The 21,611-nt window shown below is 36.5% G+C and overlaps 1 protein-coding gene and 1 pseudogene across 1 annotated transcript in view; both read right to left on the bottom strand.

Moving 5' to 3' along the window:
- LOC129894618 (transcription factor ORG2-like) overlaps nt 1-16,578 on the bottom strand; it is a 30,176-nt gene extending 13,598 nt beyond the window's left edge. Inside the window, exon 1 of the mRNA XM_055970302.1 lies at nt 16,283-16,578. Coding sequence (XP_055826277.1) covers nt 16,283-16,578 — 296 coding nt within the window. The remainder of the gene's footprint in view (nt 1-16,282) is intronic.
- A 3,504-nt stretch (nt 16,579-20,082) lies between these two features.
- LOC129889283 (transcription factor ORG2-like) lies at nt 20,083-21,611 on the bottom strand (annotated as a pseudogene).

Here is a 21,611-nt window from a genome sequence, read left to right as displayed (position 1 = left end):
GGAACTCAACCTGAGGCAAAGGAGATGGCTTGAGCTACTCAAGGACTATGATATGAGCATCTTCTACCATCCAGGTAAAGCTAATGTTGTTGTTGATGCTCTTAGCAGATTGTCTATGGGTAGCACTGCCCACGTGGAGGAAGGAAGGAGAGAATTGGCGAAGGAGGTACACAGATTAAACCGATTGGGAGCTCATCTGGAAGAGAACAATGAAGGCGGAGTTACTATTCAGGATGGGTCTACGTCCTCACTTGTGGCAGAGGTAAAGGAGAAGCAAGACCAAGATCCCGTCCTTCTCCAATTGAAGGGAGTTGTTCACAAACAAGAGGTAATGGTTTTTATCCAAGGGGGAGATGGTGTGTTGAGGTACCAAAATACATTGTGTATGCCGGATGTCGATGATGTTCGAGAGAGGATTATGGCCGAAGCGCATAGTTCCAGGTACTCCATTCATCTAGGCTCCACGAAAATGTATCATGATTTGAGGGAAATCTATTGGTGGAGTGGGATGAAGAGGGATATTGCAGAATTTGTTTCCAAGTGCCCGAATTGCCAATAGGTGAAGGTTGAGCATCAAAGGCCATGTGGTTTAGCTCAAAATATAGAAATTCCAGAATGGAAGTGGGAAATGATCAACATGGACTTTATTACAGGTCTACCGAGGTCTCGAAAGCAACATGATTTGATTTGGGTGATTATGGATAGAATGACGAAATCGGCTCACTTTTTGGCGGTTAAGACTATTGACACCGCAGAGGATTATACAAGGTTGTACATACAGGAAATCGTCAGATTGCATGGGGTCCCTTTGTCTATCATCTCAGACAGAGGAGCTCAATTCACTTCCCAATTTTGGAAATCCTTTCAGAAGGGACTGGGTTCGAAGGTGAGCTTGAGTACAGCCTTCCATCCCTAGACAGATGGCCAAGCAGAGCGCACCATTCAGACATTGGAAGATATGTTGAGGGCATGTGTGCTTGACTTCAAAGGAAATTGGGATGATCACTTGCCTCTCATAGAGTTTGCATATAACAATAGCTATCATGCAAGCATTCAAATGGCTCCTTATGAAGCCTTGTATGGGAGGAGGTGTAGATCGCCCATTGGGTGGTTTGAAGTTGGTGAAGCCGAGTTGATTAGGCCCAATTTTGTTCATCAAGCCATGGAGAAGGTGCGAGTTATTCGAGAGAGGCTAAAGACAGCCCAAAGCCGCCAAAAATCTTACACCTATGTAAGAAGGAGAGACTTAGAGTTTGAGGTGGGTGATTGGGTGTATTTTGAAAGTGTCACCCATGAAGGGTGTCATGAGGTTTGGAAAGAAGGGGAAACTTAGTCCTCAATATATTGGTCCGTACCAAATTTTGAGGCGGATTGGGAGTGTTGCTTATGAGTTGGAGTTACCCTCAGAGCTAGCTTCTATTCATCCGGTGTTCCACATTTCGATGTTGAAAAAGTGCTTGGGCGATCCCTCGTTGGTAGTCTCTATTGATAGCTTTGGAATTAAGGATAGCTTATCCTATAAAGAAGTTCCGGTCCAAATTCTTGATCGCTAAATTCGCAAATTGAGGAACAAAGAGGTCACCTCAGTCAAAGTCCTGTGGAGGAATCAATTTGTTGAGGAAGCCACATGGGAAGCGGAGGAAGCTATGAAATCTAAATATCCACATCTATTCGTGCCTACCGAGGAGGATGTCGAAGGTAATGTCCCTTTCCTTGACATTGAATTCATTTGTGCATTTTGAGTCCTAATTAATAATTGACTGAGAATTTGATTGATTGAATGACTGAGTTTTGATTGTGATTTGCACCCCGATTCTATTCTTTATTTCTCGTCATTCGAGGACGAATGATCCCAAGGGGGAGATAATGTAACACCCCCCAAAAAATTTCCCTAAGATTCGAACCCTTCTTGTATTCGGGTAGGGTCGGACTCGAGTATTGTGGAGCCTTCACATGAGTAAAATGAGTTGTTGAGAAATGTTGCAGCATTAGAGGTGATGTGGGGTCATGAAGGACCCCTAAGACCAAATTTTAACCCAAAGATTCGTCATGACTAAGTTTGAGGAGGAGTTCGCTTGAGGGGTTGACTTCTAACGACCCTATCTTTTGATAGATGACGATCTAGATGGCCCATGATCTATTAAATCAAAGGTCATCGAGTCTTCTTAACCAAACCACTGCGGCGCCAAGCCTAGTTTTCCAGCAATTGCAACCCAGGTCTGAAAATCTCTGTTGTGCTAGTTCATCTTAGGAACGTCATATCTTTCGACTCCGAACTCCAAAAATTACATTCTTGGTGGCGTTGGAAAGAAGACTCGACGACCTTTAATTTAATAGGTCGTGGGCTACCCAGATCATCATATTTCAAAAGATAGGGTCGTTAGAAGTCAACCCCTCATGCGAACTCCTCCTCAAACTTTGCCACGACGAATCTTTTGGATTGATTTGGTCTTAGGGGTCCTTCATGACCCCACATCACCTCTAACGCTGCTCAATTTCTCAAGGACTCCTCTTACTCATGCAAATGCTCCACAATACTCGAGTTTGACCCTACCCGAATACAAGAAAGGTCCGAATCTTAGGGAAAAATTTTGAGAGGTGTTACATTATCTCCCCCTTGGGATCATTCGTCCTCGAATGACGTGTAACCAAGAATGGACTCGAGGCGCAAATCACAACTAAGAATCTAGTCATTCAATCAATCAAATTCTTAAACAATTATCAATCAAGACTCAAAATGCACAAATGAATTCAAGTCAAGGAAATGGGAATTACCTTCAACATGCTCGTCGGTAGGCACGAATTGATGTGGATATTTAGATTTCATAGATTCCTCCGCTTCCCATATGGTTTCCTCAACAAATTGGTTTCTCCAAAGGACCTTGACTGAGGCGACCTCTTTGTTTCTCAATTTGCAAATTTGGCGATCAAGAATTTGGACCAGAACCTCTTCATAGGATAAGTTATCCTTAACTCCAATACTATCAATAGGGACTACCAATGAGGGATCGCCTAAGAACTTTTTCAACATCGAAACGTGGAATACTGGATGAATAGAGGATAGCTCTGAGGGTAACTCCAATTCATAGGCAACACTCCCTATCTGCCTCGAAATTTGGTAAGGACCGATATATCGGGGACTAAGCTTCCTTTTCCTCCCGAACCTCATGACTCCCTTCATGGGTGACACTTTCAAGTATACCCAGTCACCCACTTCAAACTCTAAGTCTCTCCTCCTCACATCGGTGTAAGATTTTTTGCGGCTTTGGGCTGTCTTTAGCCTATCTTGGATAACTCTCACCTTTTCCATGGCTTGGTGAACAAAGTCAGGCCTAATCAACTCAACCTCACCAACTTCAAACCATCCAATTGGTGATCTACACCTCCTTCCATACAAAGCTTCATAAGGAGCCATTTGAATGCTTGCATGATAGCTATTATTATATGCAAACTCTATGAGAGGTAAGTGATCGTCCCAATTTCCTTTGAAGTCCAACACACAAGCTCTGAACATATCCTCTAACGTCTGAATGGTGCGCTCCGCTTGGCCATCCGTCTGGGGATAAAAGGCCGTACTAAGGTTCACCTTTGAACCCAGTCCCTTCTGAAAGGATTTCCAGAATTGGGAAGTGAATTGAGCTCCTCTGTCTGAGATGATAGACAAGGGAATCCCATACAGTCTAACGATCTCTTGAATGTACAACTTTGCATAATCTTTTGCGGTGTCAGTAGTCTTAACCTCCAAGAAGTAAGCTGATTTCGTTATTCTATCCACAATCACCCAGATCGAATCATGTTGCTTCCGGGACTTCGGCAACCCTATAACAAAGTCCATGTTGATCATCTCCCACTTCCATTCCGGAATTTCTATGTTTTGGGCTAAACCACATGGCCTTTGATGCTCAACCTTCACCTGTTGGCAATTCGGGCACTTGGAAACAAATTCTGCAATATCCCTCTTCATCCCACTCCACCAATAGATTTCCCTCAAGTCATGGTACATTTTTGTAGAGCCCAGATGAATAGAGTATCTAGAACTATGCGCTTCAGCCGAAATCCTCTCTCGAACATCATCGACATCAGGCACACACAATCTATTTTGGTACCTCAACACACCATCTCCCCCTTTGGTAAAAACCATCACCCCTTGTTTGTGAACAACTTCCTTCAACCGAAGGTGGACAGGATCTCGATCTTGTTTCTCCTTTACCTCTGCCACAAGTGAGGATGTAGACCCATCCTGAACAGTAACTCCGCCTTCGTTGTTCTCTTCCAGACGAACTCCCAATTGGGCTAATCTATGTACCTCCTTCGCCAATTCCCTTCTTCTCTCCTCTACATGGGTAGTTCTACCCATAGACAACCTGCTAAGAGCATCAGCAACAACATTAACTTTACCTGGATGGTAGAAGATGCTCATGTCGTAGTCCTTGAGTAGCTCGAGCCATCTCCTTTGCCTCAGATTGAGTTCTTTCTGGTTGAAAACATATTATAAGCTCTTGTGATCGGTGAATACATCAACATGCACTCCATATAAGTAGTGGCGCCAGAATTTAAGCGTGAATACCACAGCTGCCAGTTCAAGGTCATGAGTTGGGTAATTCCTCTCATAAATCTTAAGCTGTCTTGAAGCATAGGCTATCACTTTCCCCTATTGCATCAACACACAACCCAAACCAATTCTGGATGCATCACAGTAGACAACAAAGCCCTCTGTTCCATCGGGAAAAGTTAGAACAGGAGCAGTGGTTAGCTTAGCCTTTAGTTTTTGGAAACTCTCCTCACAAGCATCGGACCATTGGAACTTAGCCTTCTTTTGGGTCAGCTTAGTCAATGGTGATGATATGGATGAGAATCCCTCTACAAACCTTCGATAGTAGCCGGCCAAACCCAAGAAGCTTATTATCTCTGTCGGGGATGTGGGTCTAGGCCAATTCTTCACTGCCTCAATTTTCTAAGCGTCAACCTAAATACCATCTCTAGATACAATGTGGCCTAAGAAAGCCACTGATGCAAGCCAAAATTCACATTTGGAGAACTTTGCATATAATACCTGCTCTCTCAAAGTTTGAAAGATGACTCTAAGATGATGGGCGTGCTCCTCCTCATTCTTGGAGTAGACCAGAATATCATCTATGAATACAATCACAAACATATCAAGATATGGTTTAAATACCCGGTTCATGAGATCCATAAAAGTTGCGGGGGCATTAGTCAATCCAAAGGACATGATAGAAAATTCAAAGTGGCCATAACGGGTCCGAAATGCTGTCTTTGGAATATCGCACTCCCTTACTTTCAACTGGTGGTAGCCCGATCTTAGGTCTATCTTTGAGAAATAAGTGGCACCCTGAAGTTAGTCGAATAAGTCATCTATTCTGGGGAGAGGGTACTTATTCTTTATGGTAACCTTGTTTAGCTGCCCGTAATCAATGCACATTCTAAGGGACTCATCTTTCTTCCGCACAAATAGGACGGGAGCACCCCATGGTGAGACACTCGGCCTAATGAATCCCTTGTCTAACAAGTCCTTTAACTGCTCTTTCAACTCTTCCAACTCATCCGGAGCCATTCTATATAGAGGGATTGAGATAGGCTGGGTATCAGGAAGAACATCAATCCCAAAGTCGATCTCCCTATCAAGAGGGACTCCAGGCAGATCCTCGGGAAAGACATCAGGAAACTCGTTGACAATTGGGACCGACTCAATAGATAGGGGCTTAATATTATCATCTTTCACTCGGACAATGTGATAGATACACCCTTTTGAGATTAGCTTCCTGGCCCTAAGGTAAGAAATAAACTTACCCTTAGGCATAACCGGACTACCCTTCCACTCTATGGCAACTTCATTTGGGAATGTGAACTTAACAATTCGAGTCCTACAATCAATGGAGGCATAACAGACATAAAGCCAGTCCATGCCAAGGATCACATAAAAATTGACCATGTCCAACTCAATTAAGTCGGCCAAGGTGTCCCTATAATGGATTGACACAGTGCAATCTCTATAGACTCTCTCAGCTAAAACAGAATCACCGATAGGAGTAGCTACGCAAAAAGGCTCACGAAGATATTCAGGAACTTTATCGAATTTACTAGCCACAAAAGATAGGGTGGCACCCGGATCCATCAACACATAACAATCAAGAGAAGAGACTCGAATCATACCCGTCACGATGTTTGGAGAGTTCTCTTGATCTTGGCGACTACCCATGGCATACAGGCGGTTTGTACCTCCACTCATACCTGAAGTAGTGCCCCTCTGGTTACCCCTAGCCAGCGGTGAGGTGGCAGAATGCTGGACTCTATTTCCCCTATCGGGCACTCCCTCTGAAAATGGTCCATTTGGCCGCATTTATAACAACCAACCCTTCCTGCTCTGCATTCTCCCAAGTGGAGCCTACCACACTTGCCGCATGGTGGCTTCCCTCTCGAGCCTTGACTTACACTGGCCTGGGATTGAGAACCCTGGGGTCCAAGATTCTGGCAACTCTATCCCTGCCGATCATACCTGTTCTGCGGCATAGAAGCACTGGCGGTAGATGAGGCATAGTTGGAAGGCCTCTTCTGGAAGAAGGACCTGTTACCCTTGTTTTGCCTCTGTTCATTCTCATTGCCAGCTGACTTTACTTTCTTGCTCAAATACTCCTCTCTGTCTTTTCTGTTCTCATCCTCTACCTGTTGAGCATACACCATTAATCTGGAAATGTCCATATCCGAGATCAATAATGTTGCCTTACATTCTTTCTTCACATGCCTCCCTAATCTGGAGACGAACTTCCTCATCTTTGAACTCACATCTAGGATCATTTCTGGAGCATACCTGGATAGCTGGATGAACTTCAGGTCATACTCCTTAACTATCATACCCTCCTGTTTCAGATTCACAAATTCCTCCACTTTCGCTTCCCTCAATTCTCGGAGAAAGAAGTGGTCAAGAAAGGCTCTCTCAAATTCATCCCACCTAGCAGGTTCAGCATCCTCACCCCTACCTTGTTCCCATTGATTATACCAGATATTTGCCACATCCTTGAGTTGATAAGACACCAACTCAACCCCCTCAATTTCCGTAGCATGCATAGCTTTCAAAATTTTCCACATCTCATCGATAAAATTTTAGGGGTCTTCATCAACCTTAGAACCCATGAATTCAGGCGGATTCATCCTCAGAAAGTCTCTAATTCTAGTGGCAGCAGATGACTCTTAGGAACTAGAGTTAAGAGTCGGCGAACTCTGGTTACCATTCCGGGCAGCCATTAATTGCGTGAGCATTGCAATCGCCCCAGGAAATTCTGCCTCTGATGTGGGTGCAGGTGGGGTAGCAGGCACTTGAGGTGCCTTCGCATATCTCGTAGGTCGGCCTCTAGACCTTGCTGGACGTACCTCTGATTGGGGCATCTCTGCATTATCAACGTTTCTCTGGCTAGCCGTATGTTTAGGAGGCATCATCTGTAGCGTATAAACGAACGAATTAGAAAGGAGTTTTATAGAGTTTAACTCTATCGCACGAATTCAGAGGATGAAAGAAGTGAGACAATTCCTAATGTCTTATAGCCTCCTGCTTATAAGTGTGGTGCACAACACACCCATAAGCAAGACTCTACTAGACACGGCTTCATAGACTCCCTAGGATACTTGAACTCTGTGCTCTGATACCATGTTTGTCATGCCCCAAGAGGGTACCCTAGATGTGACCGGCACTTAAAAGCCATTTCTGACCTTCAAGCGAACCACCTAACTCAATCATTCCATCATTCAGTCATATACGCTCAAAGAAAGGTTCAATTATAACATGTTATTTACAATATGGGGGCCGAAGGCCAAACATGTTTAACTCAACAAAATAAGTATAATAGGACTCCTCAAAATAACAGTTCAACCTCCCCACACTCTAGTCTATGAAGCCTCTACCAAAGTCTGGAAGGTGCCAATGACAAGCCCATGGCTACCAACAATCAAAATACAAAGACAAAATGAAACTATGCAAGGAGCTCAAGATCCTCCGGAAACTAGGAGGACTCACCAACTAGTTGGAAGTGTATATGGATCTTCAATGGAGCGCCGGTTGATGATCTCTAGTACCTGTCTCTGCATCATGAAACGATGCAGGCCAAATGGCGTCAGTACATGGAATGTACGAGTATGTAAAATGGCCGGATGAAATAAACATCAAGAAAACATCAATATCAACTCAGGGTCTCAACGCATACATACATGACAACTCACTCAAGTGTCCTAAGTCTAACAAGAATAGTTTAGACGGAACTAACTCATAAGCCACTCAACTCAACTGACTCAGAGCACTATCAAGACCTAAATGGGAGTTTCTCTTATCCGACAACATTCATCTATGAGCCGGTGATAGTACAACAATCAGACATTATTGCCACGTCCATCCATACCTTGCCAGGGCATGAACGCCTCCCAAATCATGGATACCATCGATTAGTCAAGTCCTATCATTTCAAGATAATAAAATGGGAAACATCCGACTTTAACGGTTCGATCCCATGGGAAGCATCCGACTTTAACGGTTCCATCCCTACCTACGTTGGCGGCGTAGTTTCTGGGGTTCGAGTATGGACTATACTCTTACCCGCTTCGGTGCTCGATACTCCTCCCATAACTCCATGCTCATAAGACTCTCTCCAATCATCTCAAATAATCCCTCACGGCTAGTTTCATGTGAGACATTGCCAACTCATCAACTCTATTCTCATTTCAACTCAATTAAGTCATAATGGCAAGTTCCATTTAGGACCTCGTCCACTCGTCAATTCTATCCTCCAATTAACTCAATTAAGCCTCATTTAAATAAGCATTTATGACATCTCCTCAAGACTCATCACAACTCTATGACTTTAGCTCAACAATTCAAGTAGAATAACACATTTAAGGAAATTGACTTGAGCAACATAATTGACTTGAGCAACATAATCACATGGCTAAAGAGATCAACAAAACATAATAACAAGTCATCTCCATCAAATCATACTAACATGAAGGTTTTAGGAGCTTCTTATCTCAACAACATCAACACATATAGCATCAAATAAATAGGGGATAAAACTCATTCAAACATAAACCATACCAAGAAACTCCATTTTCATGAACATCTAACCTCAAAGCAAGAGTAGGGCACATGGGTGGAATCAACCCATGTTTTGGATAGCCTTACATACCTTAGTGAAGACTTGAAGAAAATCTTGATGTTGGGTCTTCAATGGAGGACTCAAATCTTGAAGCTCTTGGAACTCTTCTTGTTGGAAATGGAGAAAAAGAAGAAGAGAGAGAGAGAGAGAGGAAAACTCCTAGGGCTCTTTAGAGAGAGAGAGAGGATGCAAAATATAATCTCAAAATGGTCTAGGGTGATACATATATAATTTGGGTAAGTTCCCAAATTGCCCCTTCTCAAAAGTTCTGAAAATAGGCAAAAATATTCCTGGCGCGATAGTGGCGCGTCGCACCATTGCAACGCCAGGCTGATTACGCCTAAAACCTGCACATCTCGTAGTGGCGCGCCACGCCAAGGACCAAACTACTGAGGCACATTCTTGGCGCGATAGTGGCGCGTCGCGCCCTTACAGCGCCAAGGCCAATATTTTCTGGGTTCTGGAAATTGGCTTGAAAAACCCTGCACACCTTTTAGTGGCGCGCCGCGCCAGAGCCCAAACTACTGAGGCATGTTTCTGGCGCGATAGTGGCGCATCGCGCCACTGCGGCGCCAAGCCTAGTTTTCCAGCAATTGCAACCCAGGCCTGAAAATATCTGTTGTGCTAGTTCATCTTAGGAACGTCATATCTTTCGACTCCGAACTCCAAAAATTACATTCTTAGTGGCGTTGGAAAGAAGACTCGGTGACCTTTAATTTAATAGGTCGTGGGCCACTCAGATTGTCATATTTCAAAAGATAGGGTCGTTAGAAGTCAACCTCTCATGCGAACTCCTCCTCAAACTTAGCCATGATGAATCTTTTGGATTGATTTGGTCCTAGGGGTCCTTCATGACCCCACATCACCTCTAACGCTGCTCAATTTCTCAAGGACTCCTCTTACTCATGTAAATGCTCCACAATACTCAAGTTTGACCCTACCCAAATATAAGAAAGGTCCGAATCTTAGGAAAAAAATTTGAGGGGTGTTACAGCTGGCCTTCAAGCGAACCACTTGGTCCAATCACACTCTCATTTCGTCACATTCTATCAGCGGAAGACTCAACTCACAAGGATTCTATTCATAAATAAGGCCAAAGGCCAACCACATATCCAATTTAACAACTAGTAAGAATGAAACTATACAAAATGAACAAATCAACATCATCCATACTCTAGTCTATGAAGCCTTTATCAACAATCCAAGAGTTGTCAATGACAAGTTCATGGCTACCATAAATCAAATAAAGAAAAACTAACTCATAGCCGAAAAGATAACTACGGTATCCTCTGAAAACAAAGAGGACTCACCAACTAGTTGGAAGCGAATAGATCCTCAACGGTGCACCTGTTGATAATCTCTAGTACCCATCTTTGCATCATGAAATGATGCAGGCCAAATGGCGTTAGTACGTGGAATGTATGAGTATGTAAAATGGCAGAGTGAAACATGCATCAGGGTAGAATCAGTCAACTCAGGAGAATAAACAATTTAATTAAGATGTCCTAAGTCTAAACAAGAATATGATTTAGACAATACCAATCATGTACAATCCAATCCAATCCATTCCAATCTGACTCAGAGTACTATCAAGACTTATATGGGAGTTTTTCTTATCCGACAACCATCACTTATGAGCCAATGATAGTACAACAAGCCTATGTTGCCACGTCTGTTCATACCTTGCCAGGGTAGGAATGAATCAACAATCATGGATCCACAATCAATCAAGTCCTATTATGTCAGGACAGTAATTTGGAAAATATCCGACTTTAACGGTCCAATCATCTTCTATATTTGGCGACGTAGTTATTGAATTCGAGTTATTACTTACTCTTACCCAATTCGGTGCTCGATAATCCTCTTAAGACTCAATGCTCATAAAACTTTATCCAATCAGTTTAATCTAATCATATCGACAAGTCTCATGTTGACCCCTATCAATTTATCAATTTTATCACAATCAAACCTTTCAACAAATTATACTATCCAATTAGTCCCAATCATATCTTTCAAGAGTAGTTAGATATACTTGTATGACAACAATAAGTTATGTTCCTATTTTATGTCATTCACATTCCTAGTTATCCCAATTCTTATTTTTCATTCCAATCAATACATATACATAATCATTTACAATCAATATATATATATATATATATATATATATATATGGCTACAATTTATGACGTATCATGTGAAAAGTAATTTATTCAAGAATTCAATTCATGAAGATCATCAATCAATTAATAGTATGTAAAGGTATTCTAGGGTTTTAGTAAAATTCAAGAAAACGTTCATGGAGGGTTCAAGTCTTTCACAATTTGTATCCAACACATCTATGGGGCATATGGAAGAACTTAATCCATATTTTAGGTTAGCCTTACATACCTTAAAATCTCCATAGATCTTGATGAAAAATCTTAACTTGAAGAAGAACAATCAAGGGACCCTTTCTTGAAATTCTTTGACTTATTTTCTTGAAAACCCTATGGTTAGGATTTAAGATATCTCTTAGCGATTCATGAATAAATGAAGAAGTTTGGTTTGGAAAGCTTGAAATCTATGAAGGAATTACCTTGTTGAAGAATCTTGAAAAAGAACCCTAACTTGCTGCTTTCTTGAAAATTCTTGAACGTTGATGTTTAGAAGTGAATGAGAGAGTTTTTAATGAGGAAAACTGATTTCTACAAGTTTAGGGACATTAGAATAACTCCCTAAAGGGTTTAGGACAAAAATACCCTAAAAAAATAAAGGGGGCGTCGTTCGTCTTAGGCAGTGGAGTATGTGTCCTCTCCGCATCGCAGATCTATCGTGGACTTCTGTAAGGATAGAGCGTCTCCAGTAAAATGGTCATAACTGTTTACTCCGAACTCCAAATGAGACAAACGTGGTGGAATTAGAAATAAAACTCAAATACCTTAAATTTTATAGGTCATGGGCCACCCAATTCTTTATATTTTAGGAGATATGATCATTTGAAGTTAACTCTTATACGGACTCATCAAAAAACTTAGCCGATAGAAATTCTTTGGACTCGGCTTGGTGTTAGGGATCCCTTATGACCCTAAAACACATCTAATACACTTCAAATACTTAAGAATTGATCCTAACTCATATATACAACTAAAAGTCACTGAGTTCGATCCTACACGCATATGAAGAATGGTTCGAGTCTTGACGAAAAAAATTGAGGTGTTACAAACCATCACTTCACAAGTCACAAAATTGAATTTTTCTTCTTGCTATTTGCTTTTTCATCCATAAGAAATGAGGTTATTAGAGAAAGATTTCTTAACAAAGATAACTCTATATTTTAGGTGTGTATCTGAAACCTTTGATTAAGAATGAGAGAGAATTTATTTTCTTAGGTTCGTATCACTTTTCTATGTAAGTTAGTGGGCACACATGATAAATTATTCAAAGTTTATCTTCTATACATTGACAATATAAATGATCCTAAGTTTTTTTATGTTGTTAGATCACTTAAAAGGTAAATAAAAAGTTTAAATATCATAACTAGTGGAATTGATTACTTGAAAGTAAGGCAAGCAATCTTTTATGGCAGGCTAAATTCCAAATTCATTTGCATTATATATTAGTGTAAGTAATTAAACATGTGGTGTATACACTTTGAACTGTTGTCGAAGAGTCCCATATAGGATAAAAAAAAGATAGACAGATTCTTTATATGATTTTAGACAATTCCTTTTTAATGAGTTGACTTCTAAGATTGAGTTAGATTCGGTGTCCATTTCGTTACATGTTAGTATAGCAGAATCGATAATTGCCTAAATGGACTCCAAGGCTAATTCAATTTTAGAAGCTCTTGATTCCGTCACTCTCTAAACAACATTGTTTTTTCATCTATCTTATTTGTTCCATTTTTTCTGTTATTTTTTTATCTAATTTTTCATATTGATCCACATTAAATCCGAATTTGTTTAGAGAGTCTCACATTGGAAGAAAAACATTCCTTAACAAAGATGATTCTATACTCAAGGTTTATACCTGAAACCTCTGATTAACAATGAAGGAGAACTTACTACTCCATCAAAAACCCTTGTTGGTATGTGTCACTTTTCAATGCAAGTTAGTGGGCACAAATGGTAAATAATTTAAAGTTTACCTTCTATCCACCGGTAACAAGTTTTTAAGCTATTAGGCCACTTAAAAGTTAAATAAAATGTTAAACTATCATAACTAGTAGAATTGATTACTTGGAAAATAAGGCAGGCAATCTTTTCTAGCAGGTTAAATTCTAATTATTGTGTAAACATTCATTTGCATTATCATTGTAAGTAATCAAACATGTGGTGTATACACTTTGAACTGTTCGTCGAGAGTCCCACATTCGGATGAAAAAAAGATGGGTGATTTATTTATATGGTTTTAGATATTCTTCTTTAATGAGATGACTTCTGGGTTGAATTAGACTCAATGTTGATTTCCTTACATAATAGTATAGCAAAATCGATGTTTGTACTACCGTGTATTGAAATGGGCATTGAGTCTTATTCAACTCCCTAAGCCTTCCTTTTTCATCCGACGTAAGATGAGTCTAATTCAACTTCTGAAGCCTCTAATTCTGTCACTATCTAAACAACATCCTTTTTCATTTATCTTATTTGTTCTGTTCTACTTTTATATATTTTCATCCGATTTCCCGTATTGAGCCAAACTAAATTCGAATTCGTGTTAAAGAGACTCACATTGGAAGTAAAACATTCCTTAACAAAAATGACTCAATACTCAAGGCTTGTACCTGAAATCTTTAATTAAGAATGAACGAGAATATATTACTCCACCAAAACTCTTGTTGGTTCGTGTCACTTTTCTATACAAGTTAGTGCGCACACATGGTAAATAATTTAAAGTTTACTTTCTATACGCCAGGCAACAAGTTTTTACGTTATTAGGCAACTTAAAAAGTAAATAAAAAGTTAAACTATCATAACTAGTAGAATTGATTACTTGAAAATAAGGCAAACAATCTTTTATAGCAGGATAAATTTTAATTATTGGGTAAATTTATTTTATCGATGTAAGTAATTAAGCATGTGGTGTATATACTTTGAACAGTTCATTGAAGAGTCTCACATGGAATGAAAGAAGAATGTTTGATATTTGTATCTGACGTTGTATAATCCTTTTTTCATGAGCTGACTTTCTGAGTCGAATTAGATTCAATATTCATTTCATTATATGATATTATAGCAGAATTGATATTTGTATTATCATATATTAAAATGGATCCGGAATCCAATTCAACTTTAGAAGCTCTCTTTTTTCATCTGCCATGAGACTCTTCGACATAAAGTAGCTGACCATTCTAAAAAGAGACAGAGGCCAAAAGAGAAAAAAACATTTAATTCCAACTGTCAAGTTGAATACTTAAATAACAATCTATTACAACATGTTCTCTGTGGGATAAAGAAAAAATTTTGAATTGAACCTAAAACCTCTAATTAAAATGAAGAAATTTCAATTATTCCATCACAACTCATATCGATTAGGATATTATATTCTTCAAAAGCAAGTTCAGAGAATGAGAAGCTAAAGGTTTTTTTTTGTTGTTGAGATTAAACAAATGGAAAATTTTATATTTTTTTTAGCAAAGTGAGACAGTGAGAGTGGTAGGGGACACACACAGGCTATAAGGAATTACAACACGTGTGGATAATAATAATAAAGAAAATAAAGAATTTAAGTTTTGTGTACCAAAAAATAAATTTATTTGTGAGTATGTATGCTAAATCATAGATCATATTAAGTTGGTGTATATTAATTCACTATGATTTAGTAATAATCATGTTTATGAAGATAGATACCATATATTTATTAGATTTACAAATACCTAATATGGATATATAGATAATTAAAAGTCTTTCTGTGATGAATTTTTTACTTGTTAATTTTTTTTGATAAATATCTGATAGCTAACCTACTATAATATACTTTTTAATTTCTTCTATCAAATTAAATGAGGGGGATAGGAGCTACTGATCATCGAATTAGAATCGTTCACCTCAATCTTGAAAAGCCTATCAAGTGAGTTAGCTTTCAAACTCTCAATTGTAATTGTAAGACATGTAAAAAAAAAAAAAATAATAACTTAAATTAATATTTTTTAAAATACAGCTACAAGTTGCATTGGCTATTTAACTCACGTGGTGGAAATCACTGCCCAGGTAATTATTTTTTTTCACTTTCTGTCTGGTAATCTTAAATAAGTGGGACAAAGTTTTGTACTTTTGTCACATTTATTTGAACTGCGCGTTTGGTTGGGAGAAAATGACAAAAATGACACTATTTTTAGTACTGGTAGATTTAAAATAATGAGAAATAATCTAATAGACCTCTATATTTGTATGAATTTGTATTGTGGAATTTTCTACTTAACCCTAATTAACTAAATTCTTAAACTCAATCAAAAGAAGATTTTTATTTTAAAAAAAAAAAATCTTTTTTCTTTTTTTAAATTTATTATTTTATAATTTTCATATTTTTACAATTTAAATGTACTCCTTCACTTGCCTTTACACGCGTGTATTCACACATTTTTGTCAACTCGGCAATTATATAGCCACATAAGCCTAGTCAATAGCCAGACGGATTTGATATATTGTGTATTACTGAGTTTAAAGGTTTAATTGGTAAATAGTTAATTAGAAGGGTCCATAATACAAATTCGGACAAGTACAAAGGTCCATTAGACCATTTCGCCTTAAAATAATCCAATAAGTATTAATTGAGTGGTATTAATCCTTTTGTGATTACCATAATATGCTATGTTAGTGAATTTTCTACACTGATTATAATCATCACTAGTATTTAGTAAAAATTTTGCGATCACCGTAACTTATTGTTAAGATAAATTTTATGGTGATTCATTGGAATTTTACTCTCATTTTTAACGAAAAGATTATTTTTCATACTGTCTTTTTAAAAGGATTAAATTTTAAATAGCAAAACGGAAAGATTTTATTGTGCAACTACACATTAAGAAATGGCTTGGGCATATATTGGGTCGGGTCTTATTAGGGTTTAAACTACAACATTTATCATGACCCTTGTAATTTGTCTTGATGTTCCACTTCGTCCCTAAATTTTTTCTCAACCTAAACATGAAATCAGAAGCAGGAAGCAAAGAACGAAGAGAAGAATATAAGCCGTTGATTTTCTTTCTACGATCACGTTCACTTGCGTTCTTCTTCACCGTCTGATCAGATTGATGATGATCACCACCGTTGATAATAATCTGATCAAAAATATTATTTGAATCACATTGTTGAAGCCTTTTTTGAGATGAATTTGAAGTTTCTCCACTATTTGTTGATTCATGGCTTATAAGATCCTCCAAAAGCCACCCAAAATTATCATTAGTAGTAGAAAATAAAGGAGAAGAAGAAATGGCTAGCATTTTTTGTTAATTAACACTTAATTTTTCTGCTTTACTACTAATTTGTCATTACGACATTAATGTTGTCGTGATATTTATAATAATGAGAATCTATACATCATCGACCATAACAAGTGAGATAAATTAATATTATTTCTTAAATTAACAAGTAATAGAGTAGTTGTGTAATTCCATGGACAATGCTTATTTACATTAAAAATGTATCAAGTTTGTAATACGCAATGCGTGTGGAAACCATGGCATGCATGAGCCTTGAGCCAACCTTTACTTATAAGCTCGAGTAGTTAGTGGCCATGTCACGTGCATGTAAGCATGTTTAATTAATTATACTATATTAAAAGCATGAAGTTTCTAATGGTAATTTGTAACCATACTCTTATCATAATATTTCGGATAATTATTTAGTTTTAAAAAATCTAATAAAGTCAAAGTGTGGAATATTTTAATAAATAATCTTCTACAGAGGATTTATATAAGGAATAATAAAATTTAAATTTAAATTTCAAATAATAGGAGTTTCTTTAAAATATTCATAACCAAGTAATTATTAAATCTTTATCTATTTGTAATAGGTAAAAACACTTAATATTTTATATTTTAAAATTGACTAAAATTTAGTTAGAGTTCTATTAAGGAGGAAAACTACCAACGGTGTGGTCTTACTTTGAATCGTTTTTTAACATATTGTTGGTTAATCTGACAAACATAATACGGTAAGGTAATAATTTTAGAGTGCTAATTAAAATAATTTGAGAGACTAATTCGATACAAGCACTACTAGCCCAAGCAGAATTGGAATTGTAGTATATGTTACAAAGATCTTTTTTCCTTTGCACCACGATCATCATACGTATTTTCAAAATTTATTATTATCTATCAATTTTGGATCAAATTTTACAAGTATTTTTATTTTGATTTTGTTTCAAGTCATCTTCTTGCATTCATATTATCATCATCCTTTCACCTTTCTTTATTTTTTTTTAATTAATAACTTTTAAAATTATATATGAGTTAATACATAATCAACAATTGATAATAGATTCTCCCGTTTTGATAATTTCTCTTTGTTTTTTAGTTGGAATTTTTTAATAGAAAAATTGGACGAAATAAGCATATATAGCCATTGAATTTGTTCAACAAAGAGATTACCCACATAACAATTCTTATATTCTTATATTTATTGTTTTATAATGTTCAAGCTTACTATAATTGTTGCTGAAGAACCAAGCTATTCAATAAGTCCAAAAATTGAGGGTCTCTAGAATAATACTTCCCTTATAGGACACGTCTGTCTACTTGTTCAACTTTATATAAATTTAAGTGTCTATTTGTATGCATTCAAAGTTAGAGTGCATAAATAGTAGTTGAAATCAAGTTAAATGGCATATTTATATAATATGCATATAAAAAAAATACTATAAAATGGGTGAAAGGAGTCACGGATAGGATGGTCATTGGTGGGAGTTTTGGGGTCATTGTGAAGTGAAAAAGGATATCTTGTATTAAGGGGGACATAAATACTGACAAATTAAAAATTGAACCGAATAAAATTAATTAAATTTGGTTTTAACATTTTTTTAAAAAAAAAATGATATTCAATAAAATTATTGATTTTAGAGTTTTGATTCTTCGATTTAACCGAATTTTTCATGTTTGAAGTTGTTGTATGGTGTATGCTTCATTGCTTTGGTTGTCTTACTGATTGGTTGTTGTTGTTGTTGTTTCTTTATCCATTATTTTCTATGGGATTCCTTTATTACTTATTTCCTTTCTTACTATTTTTGATATGCTTTACTTGAGAGGAGAATTTATCTGAAACAACATTTCTATCTTCATAAGGCAAGGATAACGTTACAAATTTTTCAAAACTATGTGTACTCATTGATATGCGTCACACGTGTAATAATTATTCATGTTATATATAACTTTTATAAATTAGCACGGTCCACACGTGCAAAACACGTATCCTAAACTAGTTAAAATTTAATGTAGGGAGCGCGGACCGACAAAGGTGGATAACAGAGAAAAAATGTTCAGTGACTATTGTCAGTATTTCAATGAGAATATATTTTTCAACATGCGTTTTTTTAGTAAGCTAGTTCGGTGGGAAAAAGCATGTTTTATAATATAAATTTTTCATTAATTCACGGTGGAAAATGATTTTGTTTCTAGTAGTGCAAACTTCTAGATTAACAAGCTTTTGCAAAAGGTGTATATATATATGATATTTCAGATGAATCTTACATCGATGATGAGAGAAGAAATTAAAGAACTTTGTCAGGCATAAACAAAAATTCGTACAGTACGCGTTAGTATTGGCATAACGACCCTTTCTCGCATTCGGATATAAAAAGAGTCCCTGAATTTAGAGTTACTTATGGTTCGAAACAAGCATTTTCACGACTCTATCACCTAGTCAGTTCTGTTTTACTTAATTCCTCTTTCATGGCCATATATGTTTCTGACAAAGGAATGAAAAATATTTTTCCTGTTACCATGAATCCAATTTTTAGGCTCGATGTTGATATAGCCAAATGGACAAATTCATAAAACTAATTGGACCAAGCAGACAATACGTGAAAGGGAGTGCAAATGACTCTTAATTTTGAGTTACTTGGTAGAGCTCAATGTGATACAATGAAAATAATTATAATTCTTCTCTATGGTTGAGAGACTATTTTCATCTCAAAATACAGTCTTTAATTTAATAGGTGTGTTAATGTTCCAAATTGGTGTAGAATGAGATAATTTGATTCGTTATATATGATTTTCGATAAATCTCAGCTCATGAGTTATTTTCTTTTATTGAGGTAGACTCAACGTCAATTTAGTCTGTACGTAAATTAATTAAAGAAAAAAATGTTTCTCTTCAATAACTTAAACTTCTAAATGAAATTGTCAACATACTTCAACAAGATATTATACCAGTTTTGCTGATCAAATTCTTAAGATTTCCACGATTTGGCTTCAAGCTACCCCCAACCAATTTGGATTCATCCATAACAACTCACTATGAGCATGGGCGGATCCAGTTTGTCGAGCGTAGGTTCACGGGAACTCAATAGTTTTTGCTCAAATTCTATATATCTATTATCTGTGAACCTAATTATTATCGTATATTAGCTTGAAATCGTTATAAAAATTGATCATAAACTTCAAAATCTTAGATCCGTCTCTGCCTACGAGAGCTTCGATGTACATTCCCTATCAAAAGAAAATTTATAGAAATCTACTAAATCCCAAACTTGTGGAAGTGCAAATGACTCAAGATCCAAAGAATATTACTATAGTTAACGTGTTTACGATAACAAGATATTGCCTCTCTTGAAAATGAAGGCACAACTCACAATGATAGGATAATAAAATGGTATTTACATATATAATTTTTTTTTCTGATCATGTCCTACTAAAAACAGCAAAAAGGAAAATTAAACTGAAAATACAATGTCATTTTTATATAAATTAAATCCTTCTAAAAATTAAACTAGAAAATCATTGTAGTAATTATAACTTGTCTTCCTTCTCAAAATAAGATGAAATCTTGTCTCTTAACATGTCAACCTCAACCACCATACTTCCTTCAACCTGTTGAACAAATACCCAAAATGAATAGGAAAAAATTAAAAATATAGAAAACAAACAAAAATCTACTAATATAACCATAAGATCATTCTTTAAATATTGTCTAAAGACAAATAATTATATATAGTATAAGAAATAATTGCTCTTTTTGATTCTTATTAGAATATTTTAGTTTTGGACTTGTGATAAAATGTATTTTTTTATTCTTGATTAAGGGTAAGTGAATTTAATACAACAACATACGGAATCCTATAAGTGCAGTATAGGGAGGTTGTTTCCGATAGACCATCGACTCAAAAGAAAAGTTTTTGAAGCAGAATTACAAGAAAAAATATAACAGTAAAACAACAAGATACAAAGCAAATGCAGCAACAGACAGACAGAACGGATATTTAATAATACCTGAAAATGCAAGGTATAGAATACTCTATCTTCAAAAGTTTTAAAAGAAGTTGCATTGAGTAGAACAAGTCCTTCGTCTTCTAATACTGAAATAGCCTCACCAATTGAACCTTTATTGATCTTCAAAGTTGATATTTGAACCACTATTTCTTTATCACCTAATTTACTTGTTCAAATAACTAATGAAGAATTCTCAATTCCTCCTCTTTCTTTTTTGCTTGTCAAAATCAGCTGAATTTTCTTTATTGGAAATAATTGTTGATGTAAATTCTTCTTTTTTTTGAACCAATCTTTCCACTTCACTTTGTTACTCTGGTATGTACTTGAGAATTCTTGATATTGTTGATGGAATACTTAGTTTTTTCTGTAAACATGAAGAATAAACAAGTCTCGTAAGCATATGATAGAAAGAAAATAAAATTCCAAATTAATAGTAGTCTGTTTGATCAAGTTTTTGGAGAGTTGAAATATTTGTTAGGAAAAAATAAGTTATTTTGAGTAGTAGAAAGAACGTTTTTCGGAAGCGGAAAAAGTTATTTTTCCTAGTAAACACTTGTAAAATCTTAGTCAAGCACAAATTGTTGTTCTAATATTAACAGAAGTAGATTAGCCAAACATAAAGCGTTACTCTTCAAAAGCAATTTTTTGTGAAGCATGTATCAGACAAAAGTACTTTTCAAAATAAATAAATTTTTAAGATGAAATTTTATCGAATCGTAAAAGAAAAGAAATTATACCGTATGATCAAAAGAAGGAAGCAAAGAATGAAGAGAAGAATATAAGCCGTTGATTTTCTTTGTATGATCGTGTTCACTTGTGTTATGATTAAGCTTCTTCACGGTCTGATCAGGTTGATGATGATCACCACCGTTAATAATTTGATGATCAAATTTATTTGAATTAGAGTGTTGAAGGCTCTTGTGAGATGATGATGATGATGAATGAAGAGTCTCGATGGGATTAATGTTAATTTGTTGACTAACTGGATCCTCCAAAAGCCAACCAAAATTATTATTAGTAGAAAACATAGGAGAAGAAATGGTTAGCAT

Source organism: Solanum dulcamara, chromosome 1 (genome assembly GCF_947179165.1).
Source record: "Solanum dulcamara chromosome 1, daSolDulc1.2, whole genome shotgun sequence".
In the NCBI taxonomy this organism is placed as follows: domain Eukaryota; kingdom Viridiplantae; phylum Streptophyta; class Magnoliopsida; order Solanales; family Solanaceae; genus Solanum; species Solanum dulcamara.
The sequence above is the reverse complement of the archived record's forward strand: the minus strand, read 5'-3'. Positions and strand labels throughout refer to the sequence as shown.